The sequence below is a fragment of the Abramis brama genome, assembly GCF_963993115.1.
Source record: "Abramis brama genome assembly, chromosome: 16".
Classification (NCBI taxonomy): domain Eukaryota; kingdom Metazoa; phylum Chordata; class Actinopteri; order Cypriniformes; family Leuciscidae; genus Abramis; species Abramis brama.
The window spans coordinates 22,005,283-22,027,711 of record NC_139978.1 but is presented as its reverse complement, the minus strand read 5'-3'; the positions used below and the strand labels follow the sequence as shown (position 1 = coordinate 22,027,711).

The 22,429-nt window shown below is 36.2% G+C and overlaps 1 protein-coding gene across 1 annotated transcript; it reads right to left on the bottom strand.

The window, feature by feature from the left end:
• Nucleotides 1-441: 441 nt before the first annotated feature.
• On the bottom strand, nucleotides 442-22,165 carry LOC311098585 (putative helicase mov-10-B.1). Its single transcript, XM_084138844.1, has 22 exons — nucleotides 21,701-22,165; nucleotides 21,217-21,316; nucleotides 17,135-17,340; nucleotides 16,804-17,042; nucleotides 16,136-16,385; nucleotides 15,893-16,027; nucleotides 15,582-15,744; nucleotides 14,592-14,746; nucleotides 13,868-14,041; nucleotides 13,623-13,770; nucleotides 13,300-13,467; nucleotides 11,142-11,239; nucleotides 10,951-11,048; nucleotides 10,749-10,847; nucleotides 8,732-8,834; nucleotides 7,340-7,457; nucleotides 3,309-3,500; nucleotides 2,446-2,517; nucleotides 2,225-2,350; nucleotides 2,046-2,134; nucleotides 1,838-1,956; nucleotides 442-1,243 (listed from the first exon to the last, which is right to left on the bottom strand). The coding sequence occupies exons 1-22, from the start codon at nucleotides 21,838-21,840 to the stop codon at nucleotides 1,182-1,184; spliced, it is 3,054 nt and encodes a 1,017-aa protein (XP_083994970.1). The 5' UTR covers nucleotides 21,841-22,165; the 3' UTR covers nucleotides 442-1,181.
• Between the last annotated feature and the right edge of the window lie 264 nt (nucleotides 22,166-22,429).

The window sequence follows — 22,429 nt, the reverse complement described above, 5'->3', positions numbered from 1 at the left end:
GGGTGAACTATCCCTTTAACAATAACATTTGTAATGAGTTAACACTTTATTAATGTAAGACCCTGATATTTATCTTTCATCGGGCTCTCATTAAATTTATTTTATTTCAATTAAAAATCATTAGAACTATTAAATATCTCATAAAACATATTTAAAGAGAAGAAAGCTTCATGCTTAATTCATTGGAGGCTTTAAAGCTGTTTATTATGCTAAAATGCTTTGTAATTGCCCCAATGAAATTAACAATAGTTATTGCGTACAATCCAGAGTTTAACTGTAGCAGGCATATCATGGTATAAAACCATGCTCCTCATTACAGGTGTATGGTTTCCAAAATAAATAATAATAAACTGTAGAATTTGTAGTAAAAAAAAAAAAAAACTACAGGGAAAAAAACACGAGATCCTCCATTGTATTTACTTCAGTCAAAAGTCTTTGAAATGAAGTACAACATTTTTTAATGATGTGATTGATTTCATTTGCAAATTTCCAAACAAACCAATGGGAACAAAATCAAAACCATTATCACCATGAATTATTAAGCATTATTAAATGAATGCTGCTATGTGTTGTCTGAAAGTTTTATGAAATAAGGCACTTCATTTTTAGTAAACAGTGATTTATCAATCATGTGTTTCATGTCCTCATATTTATTTAGCCTAATGTATCTAAAACATATAGACAAAACTGCATACAAAGCCCTGAGATTAAAGGACAAGTTCGCAGATTTTCAACCAGCTTTGTATTGTATGTCGATATGTAAATGAACAATGTTTACTTTTTTAATGTTACCTCCACCCAGATCTCCCCGTTTATTTGTCAGCAAACATTTGACAGCTCTAGGACTTTTGTTAAAACTACAGTGCACTGGGTGTTGAAGTTTCCCTATCTTTCTAGGCAAAAGGCTACCGCTGTCCTTTTCTCTGTTTTCTCTAATCATAATGTATACATTTAAAAAAGTTCCTTTCTAGTTTCTATTGCATAGACAGACAAGTTTTATTAAAATCATATCTTGAGAACAAGGAATTACCAATTTAATGCAATGTTTATATATCATAGTACTATTTTAGCTTTAAAATTAAGCTTCTTAGTTTAAGACTTGTCCAGTGTAACTTCATAAAGGGGTGTGGCTATGCTAATGCAGACCTGAGTGGGAGGGGCTTTAATAATGACACTTCATTTTAATGTTCATGTCTCCATGCAGGATTCTCATATTGCTGGACCACACTCTCCTCTGTTTCCACTAGGGGGAGAAAGAATATAATAGTGAACACTTGGTTTACATGATTTACTGTACATTCAATCCCAACAAAGAACAGAAATTGCCCTGAAAAAAGAGGCTATAAACAAAACAGGAGAGTTGTGTAGGTTCAAATGCACTACTGTTTAAAAGAACAGCATTTATTTGAAACAGAAATCTTTTGTAATATTATAAATGCCTTTACTGTCTCCTTTGATCGATTTCACGTGTATTATTTAAAGTATTAAATTTGATATTATTAGAATTAAGTATTTATTCAAATAAATCTTAATGAACAGTAATGTATTTGTATAACCAGACAATAAATGGTGAGTTATGAATATGCGGTCACACTAGGACACAGGTACACAAAATTACTTCAGACACTGAATAAACATTGGAAACAGGATGTGATGTCATAATCGTGGGCCATTTAAATAAATAAATACAATGCATTTAAAATATTCAAATACATCTCTTTGCAAATTCACAGATAAGAGTTCACGACACTTGAACTTAAGCGAAAGACTGCCTTGATGGAAATAAAAGAAGTGCAAAGTCTAATGTGACCGCACTTTAATTAAGGCCATCTCTTACCTGTGGTCTCCTGGTGGATGTTTAGAGCGTACAGACGATTAACAACCTCCTCCGTTCCCTCCAAGTTGGAAATATCATATCCAGTATACCCTTTCTGCTCACTGCAGTAATTAATAAACCTACAAACACAAATGTGAAAATAAAAAAGAACTCGCAAGTCCAGAATTCAAATCAAATTTCATTTCATGTTAGTTGGAAGTTGACATACCTGCCCCAGGTTGTGTCTGTTTGTAGAATGATGGGGTTTCCCACCATGATCAGCAGGGCTTTTGCTCTCGTCACCGCCACATTGAATCTCTGGAAGAGAGAATGAAAGAGGTGGGCCAACTTTGTTTTCTAGGCTTCGCTGTGTTGTATTGTCTACTGTGTGTGTGTGTGAGATGCTACCTTCTCATTCTTGAGAAACCCTATATTGAATGTTTCGTCCAAAGTGAAGTGTTCCTTGCTGCTGCGAACAGTTGACACCATGATGACTTTCCTCTCTTGGCCTTGAAACTCCTCCACGGAACCAACCTACACAACACGTACAGCAGTCATTTTTTGCTCATGTGTCCTTGACAAGGATGAAACCAGTAACAGAGTGTAAGAGTGCTCAGACTCGCACTGACCTTCAACTCTTCAATGCCAATGCAGGATCTAAGTTCCCTGTCACTCCTGATGCCTTTCCTGATTTTCTCCACCTGTACAATTAAAACAATGTTGAAAATGGTGTACAATGATAAAAAAAAAAAAAAATCTTTAAGAGAATGATAATGATCTGCATGAATCAAAGTTGTTTGAATTCAAAACTTGTTTGAATAATGGGATGTGAATGTGAAAAGAAAACAGTAGAAAAGGTGTGTAGATATTTCTGATTGTCCAAAAGTAGTGAAGACTAGTTACAAAAAAATTATATTTTTTAACTAATGCTGTTATTTTGTCACCGTTATATTAACATGGTTTCCACAAACAATTTTTTTGCAGCATAACTGTTTTTAACATTGATAATAAGAAATGTTTCTTGAGCACCAAATCTGCATATTAGAATGATTTCTGAAGGATCATGTGACACTGAAGACATTTAAATAATATTAAAATAGAAATAAAAATTTTTTGATCAAAGAAATGCAGCCTTGGTGAGCAGAAGAGACTTCTTTCAAACACGTAAAAAAAAAACTTGTAATGTAACTTGTAAACTTGTTCAGTAATGAAGCTGAAAACTCAGCTTTGCCCTCACAGGATTAAATAACAGTTATTTTAAATTGTCCTGTAATAATATCTCACAATATTACAGATTTTACTGTTGCATAAGAGACTTCTATCAAAGTCATTTAAAAATAACTTACTGACCGCAAACTTTTGAACTTTTGAAACTTTTTCTCTGCAAACAAAATTTCTCGAGGGTTTACTTGCTACTATAGTAGGTAGCTGCATTTTGTGTGTGGTTCGCATCAGGTTTGCTGTGACTAAGCTGTTAAAAATGTATTTTCACCTGTTTCCTGTAGGGGGCGATAATACCAATCTCTTTGGGGGAGATTTTTGCAATGCCCTTCTTGGCCTGTGTCAGGAGCAGCTTCTTCAGGTAGTCAATGATGATGTTGATTTCAGAGACGTTGAAAAAGGAGGGGCTGTTCGACTCTCTGTCATCCTTTCCAATCACTCCATGGAAAATCACTGGAAATCCCTAAAAAAAGCAGCACAGACCAGAGCAGAATGTGTCATCTCTAGAAGGTACAAAAATTGGTGAAAGGGAAAACCGGTCTAAAATTATAAGTGAAATCCAACAACAAGATTAAAAAGGGACGTTGGGGTGACCTTGAAAATTTCCCTTATTTTCAAATCCCAATGTTTTCCCCCCAAACTACTTCAGCGGAAATCCCGCCCTGCAGCCAATTCTAAAGATTTTATTGGTCATGTGAATCACAGTACTGACTGCCTACACCAAACACTGATCCCTAACCTACATACATTGTACCTACATTGTAACCTTAACCAATGAAATTAGCTGCAGGGTGGGATTTGCGCCCAGTGGGATTATTCTTCTTTTTTTTTTATAGAAAGATTAAAAATACGGGAGAAATACAGGAAAATATTTAAACGGGATGATAGCGGGATAGCAAGGTAAAATACGGGAGAATCCCGGGAAAAACGGGAGGGTTGACAGGTATGCCTTAAGCGGCAAATGTAGCAATGAAATACAACCAAGTTCAAGAAGACCGTTATCTCAGTTCGTGGCCTTCACATTCCTTGCACGAATTACTGCTGTGTGTGCAAGCATGTGTGGCCGCAAGTGAATGGGAGAAACTGAAATGCTCAAAACGACACATTTATAATAGTTTGTTTAATCTAGAACACGCATGCACATTAACTCGACTCAATTGGGGACTAGTCTTTCCTCATTCATGTATGCCCAGAAAAGAGATTTGTGTGACATAGACTAATAATCATGCTTTGTGTCCCTGAGTTTCAGAATGAAGCAAAGACACAACAAATAGACAAAAGCAAGCTATATGTTTACTGAAAATATACTTGAATACTGAAAAGTTAAAGTCAAAATTGCACCTATGGGGGCGCTACAACTGTAAAGCCTTAAAGCAGGGTTCACCAATCTCGGTCCTGGAGGGCCACTGTCCTGCAGAGTTTAGCTCCAACCAGCTCCAACACACCTGTTTGAAAGTTTCTAGTATGCCTAGTGAGACCTTGATTAGCTGGTTCAGGTGTGTTTAATTGGGGTTGGAGCTAAACTCTGCAGGACAGCGGCCCTCCAGGACCGAGATTGGTGAACCCTGCCTTAAAGGAATAGTTCACTCAAAAATGAAAATTCTGCCATCATTTACTCATCTTCAAATTGTTCCAAACCTGTATGATTTTTTTTTCTTCTGCTGAACACAAAAGAAGATATTTTGATGAATGTTGGTAACCAAACAGTTGATAGACCCCATTGATTTCCATAGTATTTTTTTCCCGTACTATGGATGTCAAAAATATATGGTCAGTGGGGACTCATCAACTGTTTTGTTATTAATATTATACAAAATATCTTCTTTTGTGTTCAGCAGAACAAAGAAATTCATACAGGTTTGAAACAACTTGAGGGTGAGTAAAGGATGACAGAATTTTCATTTTCGGGTGAACTATCCCTTTGAGTGAACATAAACGGTTGGGAAAGAAATCACATATGTATCAATATATTGGATCAGTGCATTAGCTCTTAAAGTGACAGCAGACTACTATAAAGTACTTGCTGTTGGTAATGTGAATCAAATTATTCAGCAGAAGACATAAATTCATACAGGTTTGAATTTACTTAAGGGTGAGTAAATGATGACAGAATTTTTCATTTTCGGGTGAACTATCCCTTTAATGACGCCGCAACCATATGATCAGTGAAGTAAAAAATGAGTTTGCTTCTTCATTGGTGGATGTCCTAACATAGCGTCTGTGCCCCACTCATATGCCGCAAAATTATGTGATGTCAAGGAAAACTATAATTTAAATGAATTAGATATTACATATAATTTGGTAGTAAAACATAGTGTTGCACATTTTATTGGTGCAGAGAAGAGTATGTATATTTTGCAAAATATGAAACTGCTTTTTATTACTTAAATAGAAGCATCACAATGACTAAATTGTGTTGTCTGTTACATAGGGACTATTGAACAGACATTTAGCAAAGTACTGAAAATCAAAAATTGTAAATAAAGCTATGTTGTAAGTGTGTCCCATTGGGTAATCAAAAGTTCTACACTCACTTACTACACACACGGTCTTCATGACCACTTAAACACTTGGGCCAAATACACAAAATACATCATGTACATACATAATAGACATGGTGTGGGTATTGGCACAGATGTATATCCTCTACACTGTAAAAAAAAAAAAACATTTTCATGATTTATTATCACAACTTTTTATATTTTGTCAAATAAACTTAGATAATTAATGTGGTTCAGATAACATAATATTTTGAGTTTCTATTTATTAAACTAATCTCCTTTATTGTATTAACTCAACTAATTTTTTATTTCAATGAACTCAAAATTTTAAGGAAACCAGTTAACTTACTTTTTAAAGTTAATACAACAATATTTTTTTTTCAGTGAAATCAGCTACATAGAAACATGGCCACCAGCAGCCAATCAAATTTCTAGCTAAAAATAATAATAATAATAACTTTTTGCTAATAATGTTAAATCTGATTACAAAAAAACTGATATACCGTATATACCCGACTATAAGACGACCCTGAATATAAGACGACCCCCCCATTTTCCAGACTTATTTTTGTGGAAAAATTCTGGTTTTCAACAGAAAATAATTTTATTTGAAAATTGCTGTGATAATTCATTCTCTCTCTTCCAGCACGCGCGCGCACCTTTCTCTCTCTCTCTCGCTCTGCGTCTCGCACGCGCACCTCTCTCTCTCTCGCTCGCGCACCTCTCTCTCGCTCGCTCTCTCGCTCTGCTTCTCGCGCGGCAGAGAGGAGCAGCGTTTTAATTCAGTTAACGGCTCGATTATCAGGATTTTTGTGCAGATTAACATGTTGGAAGGGAGAGCTGGTTTTGTCTTAATGGGTCGCGTTTCAGTCACTATTTCATATTAATTCCGTTGTTCTTTCTCCCTTTCCCCCGTGATTTTGTCTATATTGCGAATATAAGACGACCCCCCATTTTTCAGCCTATTTTTAGGACAAAAACCTCGTCTTATAGTCGGGTATATACGGTATGTCTTTGTTCTAAAGATGTCAAAACCACAACACATCTATTTTTGTCTATCTATTTCTGCAGCTGTATCCTTTTACCAGGTTATACCAACCCAGCTGTTGCACAACCGTATGACATAATGGATAGTTGACTTGACATTCCTTATCTGACTTTAACACTGCTATAGGAGGATGCAAGTTTCCTGTATGAAGACCTCCTATGCAAAAGCCTCTTAAAAATGTAAAAAATTAGATAATATTATTGAGTGAATGCTCTCCGCGCATAGTATACGTTCATCAAATACTTTCACTTCAAACTAACTAAATCCCAGCTTCAGCCCATTCAGAAATGCTGGTACTTAGGTAGAAACCTATACATAGGAGCCTGATAAAAATGATAATATTAAAGAAAAACGTTAGACGGACTTAGAGGCTTTTGCATCTGAAGTCTTCATATGCTCTTGCCATTGTTCCATTGTTTACTTCTTCTTCTTGCTCTTTGCTTCAAGGGCACTTCAGTTCTCTCTCTTTTTGAAAGATTATTATACTAAGATCTCAGATCCTAGATCTCAGACTTAGACTTTAAATTTACATCATTTATTTTGAAGTAAGATTTCTTTCATTTCAATATTGTACTCAATTATTAAAAGTTTGACTCATATTTATTCTTCATTTATTATTACTTTATTCTTTATAAAAGAATATTTAAAAAAATATTTTTCATCAACTCACCGCATCATAACCTAATCAAAATATATTGTCTTGACATTGTTTAAATGCTTTTTAATCGGGCTTGTGTGTCTGGGATGTCTTACTCTTTTGGGGAGGTGCTCCCAGTTGCAGTACTGGTTAGAGCTGATCACATCTGCACATGACAGCAACTCTCCATCATAGAACAACTCATTAGGAACCTTCAGAATGGATAGATGAGACCTGAAGAGAGAGAGAGAGAGAGAGAAAATGAAAAATGGTAAATAGAGAGTTAAAAAATAGACTTATTACAGTGGCCCTAAAACGTAATTCGGACACTGAAGTCTAATTTTAAATGTACATACAAAATGAATATATAAAAAATAAAAAAGGGAAAATGTTAAGATACTGTCAATTTTACCAAAAAAAGAAGAAAAAAAAGAAAAAGAAAAAAGGTAACACTTTATTTTACAGTGTCCTTGTTACATATGTTACATGTACTTACCATCGTAATAACTATAAATTATGCATAATTACATGCAACTAACCCTCAACCAAATTCTAATCCTACCCTAACCCTATAGTAACTACATGTAGTTGCTTAATATTACTCAGTACTTAAATATATAATTACACTGTAACAATGACACCTTAAAATCAAGTGTAACCAAAAAGAAATTCTAGATCTGATTAAGTATCCATGATCAGGTGTCCCGGGCACTTATTTTGGATTGAGCCTGTCCCAACCTATTTTACTCAGATTGGCCCTTTCCCAAAGTTTCCATATGGCATCCTGTCCTCCGAAGACTTGTGACTAAATTAAGGTTTCTAGTGCCTTTTTCCGTTCTACATAGCAAAAACCCAGACACACAGCAGCTTTCTCTGTTTTCCAGGTTCATTCATGGTCGGGAGTGAAATTTGTGTTCAAGGTCTTTGGATTTCTTCTTAGTAATGGGTTGTGCCTCTATCTTTGCTGAGCATAGCTCTCTGTTACTAAGCAGATAAGGTCGTCTACTACTGGCTACAAGTCAAAACTACTAAATCAAAAAGACAAATGGCTCTAAGTGGTATGTGTGCCTCATTCATAACCATCTGTACTCTCTCCACACAGAGGTTTAGGAATTTTTGATCTGCAGTATACATCTTGGAAACTTTCTCTACATATATCAGAATTTTCCCCCAGACAAGTTCAAAATAGTTAGTTCAGCCTTGAGGCCTGTGTGCTTGTTCCATTTGGTTGTACTCCAAGCACGTTCCATTAGTTAATATTAGTTAATGCAATAAGTAACATTAACTTACAAAAATCATTGTAAACTAATGTAGTTCGCTAATGTTAACAATTGAAACCTTATTGTAAAATGTTACCGTTTTATTTAACACATATTGTGTGAACATGTTTCCTCTGATGGACCCTAATTATTTAGGGCTTCCTTGAGACCAGCTAGTCAACTAATCGGTCAGACAACTAGTCAATTCGTAGTTTTTTAGATGAGGTCTCTGGATTATTCAGACTTTACCTGTAGTTCCGCAGCAGTTTGGTGACATAACGGTTGTCGTATCCTGTAGTACCTTTCTGATAAAGTTCATTCTGTGTCATCAGCCTCTCCAGCAAAGAAAGACCTACAAACACATTTACAATGCAAGTTACAATAAGAATAGAGTGTTGTGAAGGAAATTTCTAATTTTAAACATACCTAACATTTATTTTTATTGCAGGATTAACATTTATATGCTTATGCATTTTTATGCTTACAATTGGGCCAAAGTTAGTGTATCTGAATATAACAAAAGAGGAAACATAAGCTGTCTAGTATGTATATATATATATATATAACCTCATGACCCTAGCAACAAGCTGAAGTATCAAGGAATCCAAATTTGCTTTTACCTAATAACAGAGAATTAAACATGCAGTCATGTGAAAAAGAAAGGACACCCTTTAGAATTTTATGGTTTTACATATCAGAACATAATAAAAATCATCTGGTTGTTAGCAGGTCTTAAAATTAAGTAAATACAACCTCAGATGAACAACAACAAATGACATATTACACTGTGTCATTATTTTTTTAACAAAAATAAAGCCATGGGTGACAAACTATGATTCAATTGCTTGTAGAGCCACTTTTAGCGGCAATAAGTTGAAGGAACAATTTTTTGTATGACAGTATCAGTCTCTCGCATAGTTGTGGAGGAATTTTGGCCTGCTCTTTTTTACAACATTGCTTCAGTTCATTGAGGTTTGCAGGCATTTGTTTATGCACAGCTCTCTTAAGTTCCTGTCGCAACATTTCAGTTGGGTTGAGGTCTGAACTTTGACTGGGCCAGTGGAACACCTTGATTCTTTTCCATTCTGTTGTAGATTTGCTGGTGTGCTTGGGATCATTGTCCTGTTGCACGACCCAATTTCGGCCAAGCTTTAGCTGTCGGACAGATGGCCTCACGTTTGACTCTAGAATACTTTGGTAAACAGAGGAGTTCATGGTCGATTCAACGACTGCAAGGTGCCAAGGTCCTGTGGCTGTAAAACAAGCCAAAAATCATCAACCCTCCATCAGCGTGATGGACAGTTGGTATGAGGTGTTTGGTTTTTGCATAACTTGGCGCTGTGCGTTATGACCAAACATCTCCACTTTGGTCTCGTCTGTCCAAAAGACATTGTTCCAGAAGTCTTGAGGTTTGTTCAGATGCAACTTCGCAAACCTAAGCCGTGCAACCATGTTCTTTTAAGAGAGAAGAAGCTTCAAAATATGCCATACTTGTCCCGTCTTTTTACTAATTGTACTGCCATGAACTTTAACATTTAACATGTTAACTGAGGCCTGTAGAGTCTGAGGTATAGTTCTTGGGTGTTTTGCGATTTCTCTAAGCATTGTACAGTCTGACCTTGAAGTGAATTTGCTGGGACGTCCACTCCTGGGAAGATTGGCAACTGTCTTGAATTTTTTCCACTTGTGAATAATCTTTCTTACTGTAGAATAATGGACTTCAAATTGTTTGGAAATGGCTTATAACCCTTTTCAGATTGATGGCAGCAACAATTGCTTCTCTAAGATCATTGCTGATGTCTTTCCTCCTTGGCATTGTGTTAACACACCTGAATGCTCCAGACCAGCGAACTGCCAAAACTTCTTCTATAGAGGTGATCACACTTGCTGACGATCAATTAAACAAAGACATTTGATTTGCAGCGCCTGGCTGCTACTTACTCTTAATTTCTATGGAAGCAGTAAGGGTGTACTTAGTTTGTCACCCATGGCTTTATTTTTGTAAAATAAATAATGACATGGTGTAATATGTCATGTGTTGTTGTTCATCTGAGGTTGTATTTACCTAATTTTAAGACCTACCAAGGACCAGATGATTTTTTATTATGTCCTCCTGATACATAAAACCATATAATTCGATAGGGTGTCTTTTCTTTTTCACGCGACTGTGTGAAGAACCAATCATATTGGAGAAAAATGATGTAATGATTCACTTAAGTTAATTCTACCACAGAGAATACTGTATGTGCATTCATTTGAATCTCACCCAGTTTGTATTTAATGGCAAAAGGAGATCTCAGGATTGGTCCCAGCTGCTTGGGATCTCCAGCCAAAACAAGCTGCCCGGTCTCTGCATTCAGCAGTCCTAAACAAACCCACACAATGATTAGAACAGAGAAATGCTACCACAGACTGATCTCTATTGAAAGATCTGATGGTTTTCAGTGTTATTCTGTAAAGTGTCCCACCTCCCACACTGATGATGGTCTCTGGCTCCACAGCATGTCCTGCCTCATCCACAAAGATGTGAGAAAAATGATCCACAGGAAAACCCCCACTGACCAGCCTACCAACACAGACACACATAAACACTCTTTACCTACTGGCTGCTGTGTGTATGTGAGAGAGTACTGTGTTTGTATAAGATGACGCCCTTCACCTGCCTGCGGTGACTAGAGTGCTGACCAGGATCTTGTAGGACATTAGATCCTCTTTACATGGGAAAATAATCATTCCTCCTTCCACATTACTGTTGTTCTAAACACACAAAAACACAATCAACAACAACAACAACAAGAACAAGACTACAAACAACTCCCTCTCTCTGTATTCCCATGACTTAATACTGAAATTATCATAATATAAGATTAAATATAGCACATTATTTGATAGATTTAAATTGGTTGAATATCTAAACTACTTAAATTACATTTTAAAATAAAACAATGTCAAATTCTGCATACCTTTTGCTGTTATTAAAATTAAAATATGCCTTCACTGTATATTTTTTAATAATGCTGTATGCATGTCTTTTCCGCCCTTTATAATGATTAGATCTCTCTGACATAATATTTAAAAGTGTGACATCAAAGTCTTTTTGAACAAGTGGTTCAAACAGAAGTAATGTTTCTTCAAAATGTTACACATTGAGCCCCATTAGTTCTGGGGAAAATCAAAGTGAATTTTTTTTACAACAACATTAACAATTTTTTTCCAAGCACTAAAGGGCAGAATTGTTTTTGCGAATAACGTTGAAGGGGGTGGATTAGAATCCACTGCTGATGTGATGTTTTGTTTCCTTCTAAACATCACATGAGTGAATGACTTGCGAGGCTTGTGAGATTTTACTTTGTTATAAAAGTTACCAGTGTGATTACTGAAATGTTCTTTTCATGTATTCTCTAATGTCTGTATTTGATATCTGAATGCAGTAACAGTGCTTGTTCATTTAGCCAGGCGTCCAGAAATGAAGTATGGACTTTTTTAACATGTGTCATCCATACATCTGTTTCTTGTTGAAGAGTTAAGGTTACACTATACGTGACTGATTTCCATACTTGTATCTCTTTCATGTGTATTTCTCTAGAGAATATTATCTGTACTTTTTCCTGAGGAGGGAATGTATTATCAGTATGTTTTGGTAGTTTGTCCTGATGATAGCTAGCTCAGGCTCTCTTCAACCTTGGAGAAACTGTGATTCCCTAGTGCTTTTGTGTGTGCGTTGGATGTTCTGTGCAGGTCCTGCATAGGAGCTATGGGACACTTCGGCATGCAACAACAGACCCGAAGATGCCTTTCTCCGACCTCCGAGGTCACCGCAGACCTAAATCTAGGAATCGTGCGACAACTATCTTGACTAATGGCGGCATACTCTCCTATCTATCCATGTGTGGTAATTTGCTTAGACTATGCGTGTTCTTAACCAATCAGAAACTGCAACCTGAAGCAAGGACGTAGCTTAGACATTGGTGAAGGGTATAATTGCTGTGACCTTTGTAACTGTAAGAGGGGCGGCCTACGAACTCCTGTGTGAGTGTGTGATGAAACTACAAACTATTTTCAGTAAAACTTTTCTTCAATTTATTATAATTCTGACTCCGGGTCTTCTTTAAAACATCTGGTCCTTAACTGTTACCCCCTAACAACGTGGTGTGGTGCAAAGATAATTCCAAGTTAAGGCTGCTATTGCCATTTTTGCATTATCATTTGCTTTTAATTTTTTCAATTATAACTTGAAATTCTTTAGCCGAGTTAAACTAGAAACTGAGTGATACAATCATAAAATAATAATATGTATTTATGTTAAGCTTAAATATTTATATTTGTCACAATCTCAGCCTGTGTTCCCCTGTCTTGTGTGAGGACTTTTGTTATTTCCTGTCTTGTGCCATGTTTTGTAGTTCTTTGTGGTTTTTCATGTTAATTAGTCTCCCCAGGTGTGTCTTGTTTCCTCATTACCTTGTTAAGCTTGTTTGCCCCTGTGTATTTATAGCCCTCGTGTTTCACTTGTTACTTTGTCAGTTGTTGTACAATGGTTGCCTCTGTGATTGTCGTGGTTTTGTTCCTTGAATTCTGTGTTAAATGTTTAATGTGTTATTTTATAAAAAACGCTGCGTTTAGATCCATGCCTCATGCTTTCTCCAGCTCGTTACAATATTTAATCCATGTGGAACTTTTTTGTTTGAGGCTTTTATTTAAAAAAATGAAAAGTAAAAATGTACTACTGTTATTTTATATTTTCCATCATAACTTCCCATTTCTATTGTGTTCATTTAATTAAACCTTTAATTAATAAATCAAGTCACACAAGCACTAACCTGTAAGACTTGAGGGATTTCATTTGGATTGCGTGAACTAGCGTAGAGTCTGTATATTTTACGTGCATCAACATGTTGACTAGTGATCAACTTTTCACACAGTTGATCAGCCGCACTGTTAGAAGGAGCGCAAGCTAGGATATAGGCATCAGGTATATTCTTCTCCACCTGAGAGATAAAAGACAGAGAGAGAGAAAGAAGCAATCACAATAGCTGTTCTGCTTATTAAGACATTGTGCATACAGACACAATGAGATGTGATGATTTGCATGTAGGTGTGTTTGTTGGGTCTGTGTTTAGTTGAATATGATAACCAGTTTTACCTGTTTGATGGCCTCTAATATCGTGACGGTTTTACCAGTGCCAGGAGGTCCAAACACCAGGTACGGTGCCGGCTTGGACGTACCGGCCACGATGTTACACACTGCAGTTTTCTGTTCAGGGTTCTTCTCAAGCTGTTGATCAAAGAGTCTATAGACACATACACACATCCAGCTGAAATACTCCATAATGTTTCACTAAAATATGATTTAGTAGCATAGATTCAGTCCAGATGGGTCTTACTGACCTCAGTGCAGGTTTAGACACAGGGGTCACAGTACTTGAGCCCACGGGGAACAGCACATCTCTGAGGTTGTGCTGGACCGCCATGTGTACAGCTCTGTGTTGCAGTTTCAATGGGAGACGATTCACTGTGAACTCCACACGGAACTTCATATTATCTATGAAATCGTCAAGCAGCCTTTACACATAAAACACACACACACACATATACACACAAAGTTTAAGTGGTTATAAACTGGTCTGTAAACAAATATGCAAAATGAGACCAAATTAACATTCTAATATGCTGATTTGCTGCTCAGTAAACATTTCTTATTATCAATATTGAAAACAGTTGTGTGGCTTAATGTTTTTTGTTGGAAACTGATACACTTTTTTAGGATTTTTTTTTTTTTAGAAATGGCTTTACTGCGATCAATTTTATGCAACCTTGCTGAACAAAAGTAAAAAAAAACTTTTAGTATTCAAAAATGTGTTTTGTTACCCTAAATGTATATAGGTTGGTCAGTTTTGAATGCTCTGTTTTATATAATTTATAAGACATGGGCAGAATATGATGATATATCTTTCTCATTTTGAGGTTAATTTGGGAAAAATTAAGAGTTCTTAATTTCATCAGTTCTATAGAGTTCTATATTCTTGAGTTCTTGAGTCTTGTAATTTTTAAGTGTGACCCTTTAAAATGCTCTTTAGCTTAAAGGCTTATATAAACTCTTCATACTTCATACCTTCTGGAGAAGCCCAGTTTGACTTGATCCAGTTCCACTCTGTGGACGTAGCCCTTGTATTTGGTCACAGTTGAGGAACTGACCTCCTCACTCTTGGTAAGAAGCAGGTGATCTCCCCTCAGGACTGATGGCCTGTTCTCTGATACACCAGGGAGCTTTAACACATGAAATACACAGACAGACCTCAAAACGGCATCACTTTCAAACAAATATAAAAGTACATACTACTTAAAGGGACAGTTCACCCCAATATGATATGTATCATGTTGCTCCAAAACCATTTGCTGTTTTTTATATTTTTTTCTTTGTAGTCCATTTAATATATTCAGTCGAGTTGAAAATTATCAGTGAAAAACAAATTAAATTTTGAGTAAATACATTTGAGTAAATAATGACAGAATTTTCAAGAGCCGTGTACATGTCATCTAGGCTTTTGGGTCTCTGTATGTGTCCAACACAGTCTCAGCCTCAGACGTCATTCCCATGCCTGTCTGATGGATAAAGCACACAAAAATGGGAAACACTTCGGGAGTTTTGAAGTCATCATCTGATTGGTTGAATTCTAAACTATTTCCGGGAGACGTGTGTGTCGCGTTCTTTAACAGTCCGCCTGGAAACAAAGCCGCTGTGACGCCAAATCCCCTCATGGAAGATGAAAGCCATTGTGTTCGCAACTGTGAAATTGAGTGTTTATCAGGATCAACTAAACGCTGGATTTTCAGAAGTATGTGAAGTTTAGTCTCTTTTAAAAGATGTCCAAGATTTTTTCACCTCAGTCTGTTATGTAAGGACATCAACATTACATTTTCACGCCCCTAAACATGACGATGAACAAAACAAACTGTGATTGGTTGCTTAACATGCTTCAGACGGCCTCTGAGTGGACCTCGGCCAATGATAACTGCTATGGAGTCCTTCTGCCGTCAGTCTGAAGGTCTAACAAACACAATCAAATGCTTTATTAACAGACAGAAAGAAGCTGCCACTCACCTCTAAGACCAGCAGTCGTCTGTTCTCATGGTCCTTCACCATGGACACATCATCTTTGTTATATCTCTTAATGTCCAGACGCATCTGATCCTCCTCCAAGTACAACAGTAAATCAAAGCGCTTATCGTAGTTCCGAAAATCCAGATCACTCTCAAGTAGTGACCTACAAACCACCAAAAGTACAGAGAAAACAGTCACAATGGCTTTTACTGTACATGCTCATGCAGGGAGCTGATTCTGTACCATTCAGGGACTAGTAACGGGTCTCAGATCAACTGTAAAATGCACAATTGGAGCTTAAGACCACTAACTTTTGTTCCTGGAGCTGTGTTCTGAAACTCGGGAAAGAACGGTCGACTTTCAGAACCTCAACTAAGTCAGAGATGTAAGAAGGAGGATGGTAAGGCTCCAGTGGCAGCACAAATTTCAAAAAGCTTTGGGTAGAACTGCAAAAGAGAGAAAAAAACATGCAAATGATTGATTTCTGTACAAATAAACACAGGGGAAAACAGAAAAGTGTATAGAATTCCTAAAAAGAGGGATTTTTCTCTCACCTCTCGGGTGGAAAGCCCTCATCTATGTTGCACCTCATTGGCTTATAGGTCTCAAGCTTTTGATGTCTAAATGGTGCTGTAGGACCCAGTAGTGCTGTAAGCTCAGACCTGTGCTCTGCCTCAATGAAGCGAACAATGTGGAAAGGACGGGTGGCGACCTGGATATTTTTCTTAAACTCAAATGCCAGAATGGCTGAATGAACTCCCATATCATCTGATTTGAATTTCAAGGTCACCTCATACTTTTCACCTTTAAAAAATGAGAGAGATAGAGAGAGAGATAGTAAGAAAGTGTGTAATATGAATGTTAATCTGGATGTACTACATCCACCATGTGTCTTGACTGTCATGTGACCTATGGCGTCAGTTTAGTTGCTTCACTGCCATTCACAAATCCTCTTCCGGGGCCTCACGGGATAGTAAAGTGCACATTAGATGAACACTTCAGAATCTCGCCGGACATCAAGGTACTTTTCGCCTACTGTTTTATCTGAATTCAGACATACTACTCAGCTCACAAACTGTTTTTTTGCCTATATATAATATGGAAGTAGGCATATTTGGAAGCAGGAAAAGTCAGACTAGCAAGCTACAATACCAATGTACCCCCTCAAAAAAACACGAACACCAGTTTCCCTTGTATTGCTGTACAGTTTGGTTGCACTCACATGGTTCCAGACGGTGTGGATTGTTGCGTGTGACTTTCCTGCTGTCTTCCAGAGTGAAACACTGCAGCCAGTGAAGAGCAGTGTAGTAAGTGAAATACACGGCCTCTTCACCCGTGTTCTCCACAAACAGCTTCAGCTCATAAACTTCTGTCCGCTCCACACACAACTGGATCTTGCCATCCTCTATTTGCAGCTCTGAGGACACCCGCACCCCATACTTATCTTCTATAAACACAGACCTGGGAAAGAAAAAGGGCAGCAACACTGTTTTGATATTTCGATGTATTTTCAGAGAATGGTTTCTATCCACTGTTCAAAGAGGCCAGTTCACCTCTCTGTACTTTTCAGTCGGCGTAGGATGTCTTTTGCCAGTTTTCTCCTGCCTCTGACTCCACTCTCTGGCCCTGGCACTGATGGTGAGTCAGGACCCTGCGCACTAGCGGGAGGCGGTGAGCTACCATTACTCACAGGGGGAGTAGCTTGGTATTGCCGTCTGCGATGGGGTCTGTCCCATTGATCATGTGACCTCGTTCGGACCTAGAAATGCCACAATAGGGTGTCAGTCTTTGGCCATTCTCAGTAACACATTACATTGTAACAGGGCTCAACAGTTATGATATAACAATAACAGTATTTAATTTTTTTGGCAGGTCCAGTGTTTCAGATTTTTGATGAGTTTCGGTAATTGAAATGAAGAAATAAAATAAAATATAAATATATGAAATAGGCTATGTTAACTTAATCTTGAACGACATAATAAAAGTTGCTTTGGTAACTAAAATAAATAAATAAGTTGAAGCTAAAGTTCTAAAATGAAACTAAAACTGAAATAAACACAAATTAAAGTTAAATGGAAATGACAATATATCAAAAATAATAAAAATGACAAAAGCATATCAAAATGACTAATAAAGAAAAAATTAAAATTGGAAAATAACTAATTAAATATTATTAAATACTGATAGTATAATAAATATATTCTGTAAACAATGTAGTATTTTTATAAGGGCTGTCTAACGCGTTAAGCATGCGATTAATTTTTGTCCAGTTTAACGCGTTAAAATATTTAACGCGCAATGACTGACCCAATGAAATTATTCGAATCGGTTGCTGTGCGGGGTTTGATCTTACTCGTTGTAGTTTAGGACAAGAATAATAAATCTGATTTATTAAATAAATCGACAACAACAATCAATCAATCACACTCACGCGAAGAAGAATGCCTCCAAGGTATTTAACTTTTTTTACGAAAACTTGAAACTGTGGGAACAGTGCTTATGTGTAGTGGTGCGCACTTCATAGTGGTCACGCGACCTACATTTATTGCATTCGCAGCGTGAGCTGGAGGAATGGTTACTGTGGGAACAGTGCTTGTGTAGGGGTGAGAACATTATAGTGGGCACGTGACCTACATATGACACAGACAGAAAAGAGCTCTTTTCGTGCTTTATTTGTGTCGCCGTAAAAACGGTTAGTTTGCAGGTGTGCGTGTAAAAAAAGTTTATATGTGTAAAGGCCTAAAACAAGTTAATATGTGTATAGGCCCTAAAAAAAAGTTTATATGTGTAAACCTATGGTGTAAAACTAAAGGCCTAAAAATTTGTATGTGCATGAGTCTGTTCCTGAACAAAATGCTTTTATTTAACAGGAATTTTAGCTATAGTTTTATGATACTGGATGAAATATATGTACCACAAATAAATATAAATCTATCTATCCACATACATAAGTGTACGTGTGTGTGTGTCGGTAGGTATACAGTATGAGTATATGTATGTAAAATAGAATCTACCGCATTATGTATTGTAGGCTATGGTGAACATATTCCTAGTCTTTATACCGTGTGTCTACTGTCTACTCTACACCTTCCGCAAATGGAATTTCAACGGTCGATTTGTCATGCCCGGTGTAGAGAGTTTCTTGCTGTGTGGCACGGTAAGAAGCGACAATGTTAGACACGGTGTTGGTATAAAAAAAAAAAAAAGAATCGAAAATAACAGTGAGGAATCGATTCTTGGAATCGATTCTTTCGATTCCAAAAAAATCCGGAATCGAACAGCCCTAGCAGCGGCTGGTTTTAAAGAGACAGCAGCCAATAAAGCTTTCTGTCAGTAAAGTTAATCAAAGAACAAAGGAACAGAGAAAATTACTCACTGCTCTTGACCAAATAACTTTTGTAGCTTTAATAAGAATTAGTCTAGGCTATATTTAATCTATAATTTATGTTTGATAACTTTATTCAATTTCTGTATTGTTCTGTATATGTTAGACAGGTAGGCTACAGAAGGAAGGGCACAGGTAAATATGACATTTATTATGGGTTTATGTGGATTGTTTGAAGTTCACTCAAATTTAAAGTTGTTATATATTTTTCTAAGCCTAATAAATGTTTAAAAAACAAAACAAATTGAAAGCTTTCAGTTACACTGTAATGTTGAATGGCTATAATTAGGCTAATGTTTAAAATTGGGGAAAAATAAATATTTTTATCCAGACCTCAATAGCTGTATTAGTATCAGTGATACTGACCTTCATTCATAAAAAGATGTCATTAAACAAATATTTGAAATACACTGTCTTTATGTTGTCTCTACATTAATTTGGAATGTAGAAACTGTGAAATTACTACATTATAAAATATATAAACTAAATATAAACCTATAAAAACATAATTGTTTTTAAATTGCGATTAATCACAGAAAACAAAAAAATAATCAAATGACAGCACTCATTTTTATATTTGCTAGAAATGTTTATTTTTCATTAAATATTAAAATCCACACACAAAAAAATTCACAAATGAAATCGTTCTGTCCACTCGGCAACCCAGCAAATGCAAGTGACTGTAGCATCAAATGTCTCACACTTGCCCCACACTATATATAGCAGCTATTGCAGGCTATCCTTATTGTTGAGCCTTGTATAACCAGCTCATTTATGACAGAACTATCTGATCATATTTAATTGCAGGGTTATAAATTCATCAGATTCGATAAGCCATTAATCACAGTTTCATGTTAGTAATGACCAGTTAGTTTTTCAGGTATTATTATTTTTTTATTAAAAACAATAACTCATGCTAGTTGCTTTTCAGTGTGTGTAAATCCTACATTATGCGGAAAAGATGAGATGAGGAAGATGAGAAAAAAAAAGTTTTCTGTGATGGATAGGTTTAGGGAATAGAATATAGTTTGTATAAAATGTCTATGTAAAGTCCCCATAAAACATGAAAACACAACAGCTGTGTTTGCGTATTACGCATGTTGTGTATTTCTCTTTAACTGTGTCCTTCTCCTAAGATTCCTCAAAGACAATTAGCGTGACTATTTCTCATGAGGCATCATTGACCTTGTCTGAAATGGCAGAGTGGAGATTGGTGTGGTTTTCTCACTTTATTATTAACATTCAGCAGAGAGGTTTATGCCCAGGATGGCATAAAAAAATTTTTTTTTTTTTTTTTGTCTGCACTCCCACCTTTTTCATAAAAATTAATTAGCTTGAGTAATAAATTGCAGTGCTAGCGCATCCTAGCATATGACAGTTGTCTTGAATTGATGCAAGACACTGAAATTATGCTGTTTTATGAAAGTATGGCATAATAATCTACATAAAAATCGCACCTATTGTATAGTAAGTGGCAAATAACAATACAGAAACAATTATAGGTAGGCTAGCTAAAAATATGTTTTAAAATAAGTTGTGGCATCAAAAAAAAAACAAAAAAAAACACCAACCAGACAAAGCAAGAATCTGACCAAAAACTGCATAGAGTTGCATAACATCTGCTGCATGTAGAGAGTCCTCATAATAGTAATCCTATACTTTGTTCATCAATAGCATCATATTGGTAATTTGCATGATATTGTAACAACTTCTCATATCAGTAATTTGCCAGAACTGATTTACTGGTATTTTACTGGTATCCCTTTTCACACATGATATCTAAACGGTAATTATACCCTTAATGTAAAAACTGCACGGGGTTATAGTCAGATGACTCAGTGTTAAGTGCATCTGGTTAAAGCAGTGTACCATCAGCTGATCAAGATAATACTTAATCAATTCAGTACTCTGATCAAAGGTTTCAGTTTGATGAAAACGAAACTCTTGCGGCTTCAAATTCAGACACATTTGTTTTGCTTTCCAAAAACAATTTATCTTAGCATACTGTTACAAACTATTTACATAAACCGCATGCAATCATGAGATCCACTTTTTTTTTTTTTTAAACAAAAAACTCTTTAATCAAGAGTAGACACGTCCAGACTGTTTATTGTTGTGTAGATAAAAAAAATAAAAAAAAGCCTATACAGAAATACAAGAATACTGCCATTGACAACAGACATCCCTCTTAATGGACATCATAGAATTACAAATCGTCAGCCAGTGATAAGTAAAAAAGAGGTTTCTTACATTTGAGTTAAAGTAAACATCTGATCTGGTGACGCGCGCTTTTCTGTACATTCTCATTGCATAGAGAACTGAAGAGAAGTTTGGGTCTCTGACTCCATCCCTGTGGATAAAAATGTGTTAAATAAATAAATATGTATGTGTGTTTTCACTATTGCATCATGTTCTGTCCACTCGTTTTATTTGTCACTATTGCGGTCATTTTATTTTCACGGTTTTTGACTCAATTTTCAGTAGGCTATCAGTAAATTCAAAGTGAACACTGCAGGTTGAAACTTTAATTATACATAAATAAATCAACTTTAACTTCCGAAGAAAGAAAAAGTTGTCTATGTTTGTTTACACTGTATCCTACTGATGCACTTCCTCTAAACACGTTTGGATGAATTATAAATACGGCCTATCGATCATTTCAGTGAACGTAAGTATACTTAATATAAGCAATAAATTAATTAAACAAATAAATTAAAACATGTCAAATGATTACCTGTCTCGGAACTCTTCATTGTAGGCTGTTTTGAGAATGGTTCTATCAGTAATGGCTCTCCTGTTGCTTTCCACCAGCCACTCTATAAAGTCCAATCCAACTGCACACAAATCAGCTTTAGAAATCTTTTTCTGTACCATGTTTCTTGCCGTTGGTACCGTGAGCTCTGTGGTAATGTAGCCTACAGTAAGCGTCAGTTATGATCCACACTGGCTTTAAAATGAAAGCGCAGTTGCTTCAGCGGAAGCAGTAAGAACGGAGGAAACGAAACTGATCTATTACGGTAGGTTTGTTCTTCTACAATGAAAACATAAAATATACACTTATTTTACTTTTGTTAAAGAGAGATCCTCCAGGAAATGTCCAAAGCGCTAGTAGGAAAAAATGAAAGGAGTACAAAGGCACATTATTATAAGAAACTCTATTCAGGTGCTCAGAGAGGTTAAAGTGCGCTCTCTGGTGGTCAGAGGAAGCAGGTGCTCCAAGTATACACCAATTCTTGAAAAGTGTTGCAGTTGCAAATGGTGCTTACAATATGACAAAATGATTTGAATCAAGTGTAATCTAACAAAATTGAATATTTTGAGTTGAAAAATTAGAAAACGGCTTGAATATTAGATTTCTAATATTCTAATAATAGGGGAGAGTGGGGCACAACCTAACACATTTTGGATTTGGCTCAATTATTAAAATAAATTTAGATTAATCTTTTTTCTTTTTTTTTCTTTT

Bases quoted from the DNA above. Each gene is read 5' to 3' on its own strand.
- LOC311098585 (XM_084138844.1), bottom strand. From the start codon at position 21,840: ATGGTACAGAAAAAGATTTCTAAAGCTGATTTGTGTGCAGTTGGATTG. The intron at 14,747-15,581 runs GTGAGTGGCAGC...CATGTGTTAAAG, and splicing joins GACGACTGCTGGTCTTAGAG to CTCCCTGGTGTATCAGAGAA. The intron at 1,957-2,045 runs GTATGTCAACTT...TTGTGTTTGTAG, and splicing joins ACAGACACAACCTGGGGCAG to GTTTATTAATTACTGCAGTG.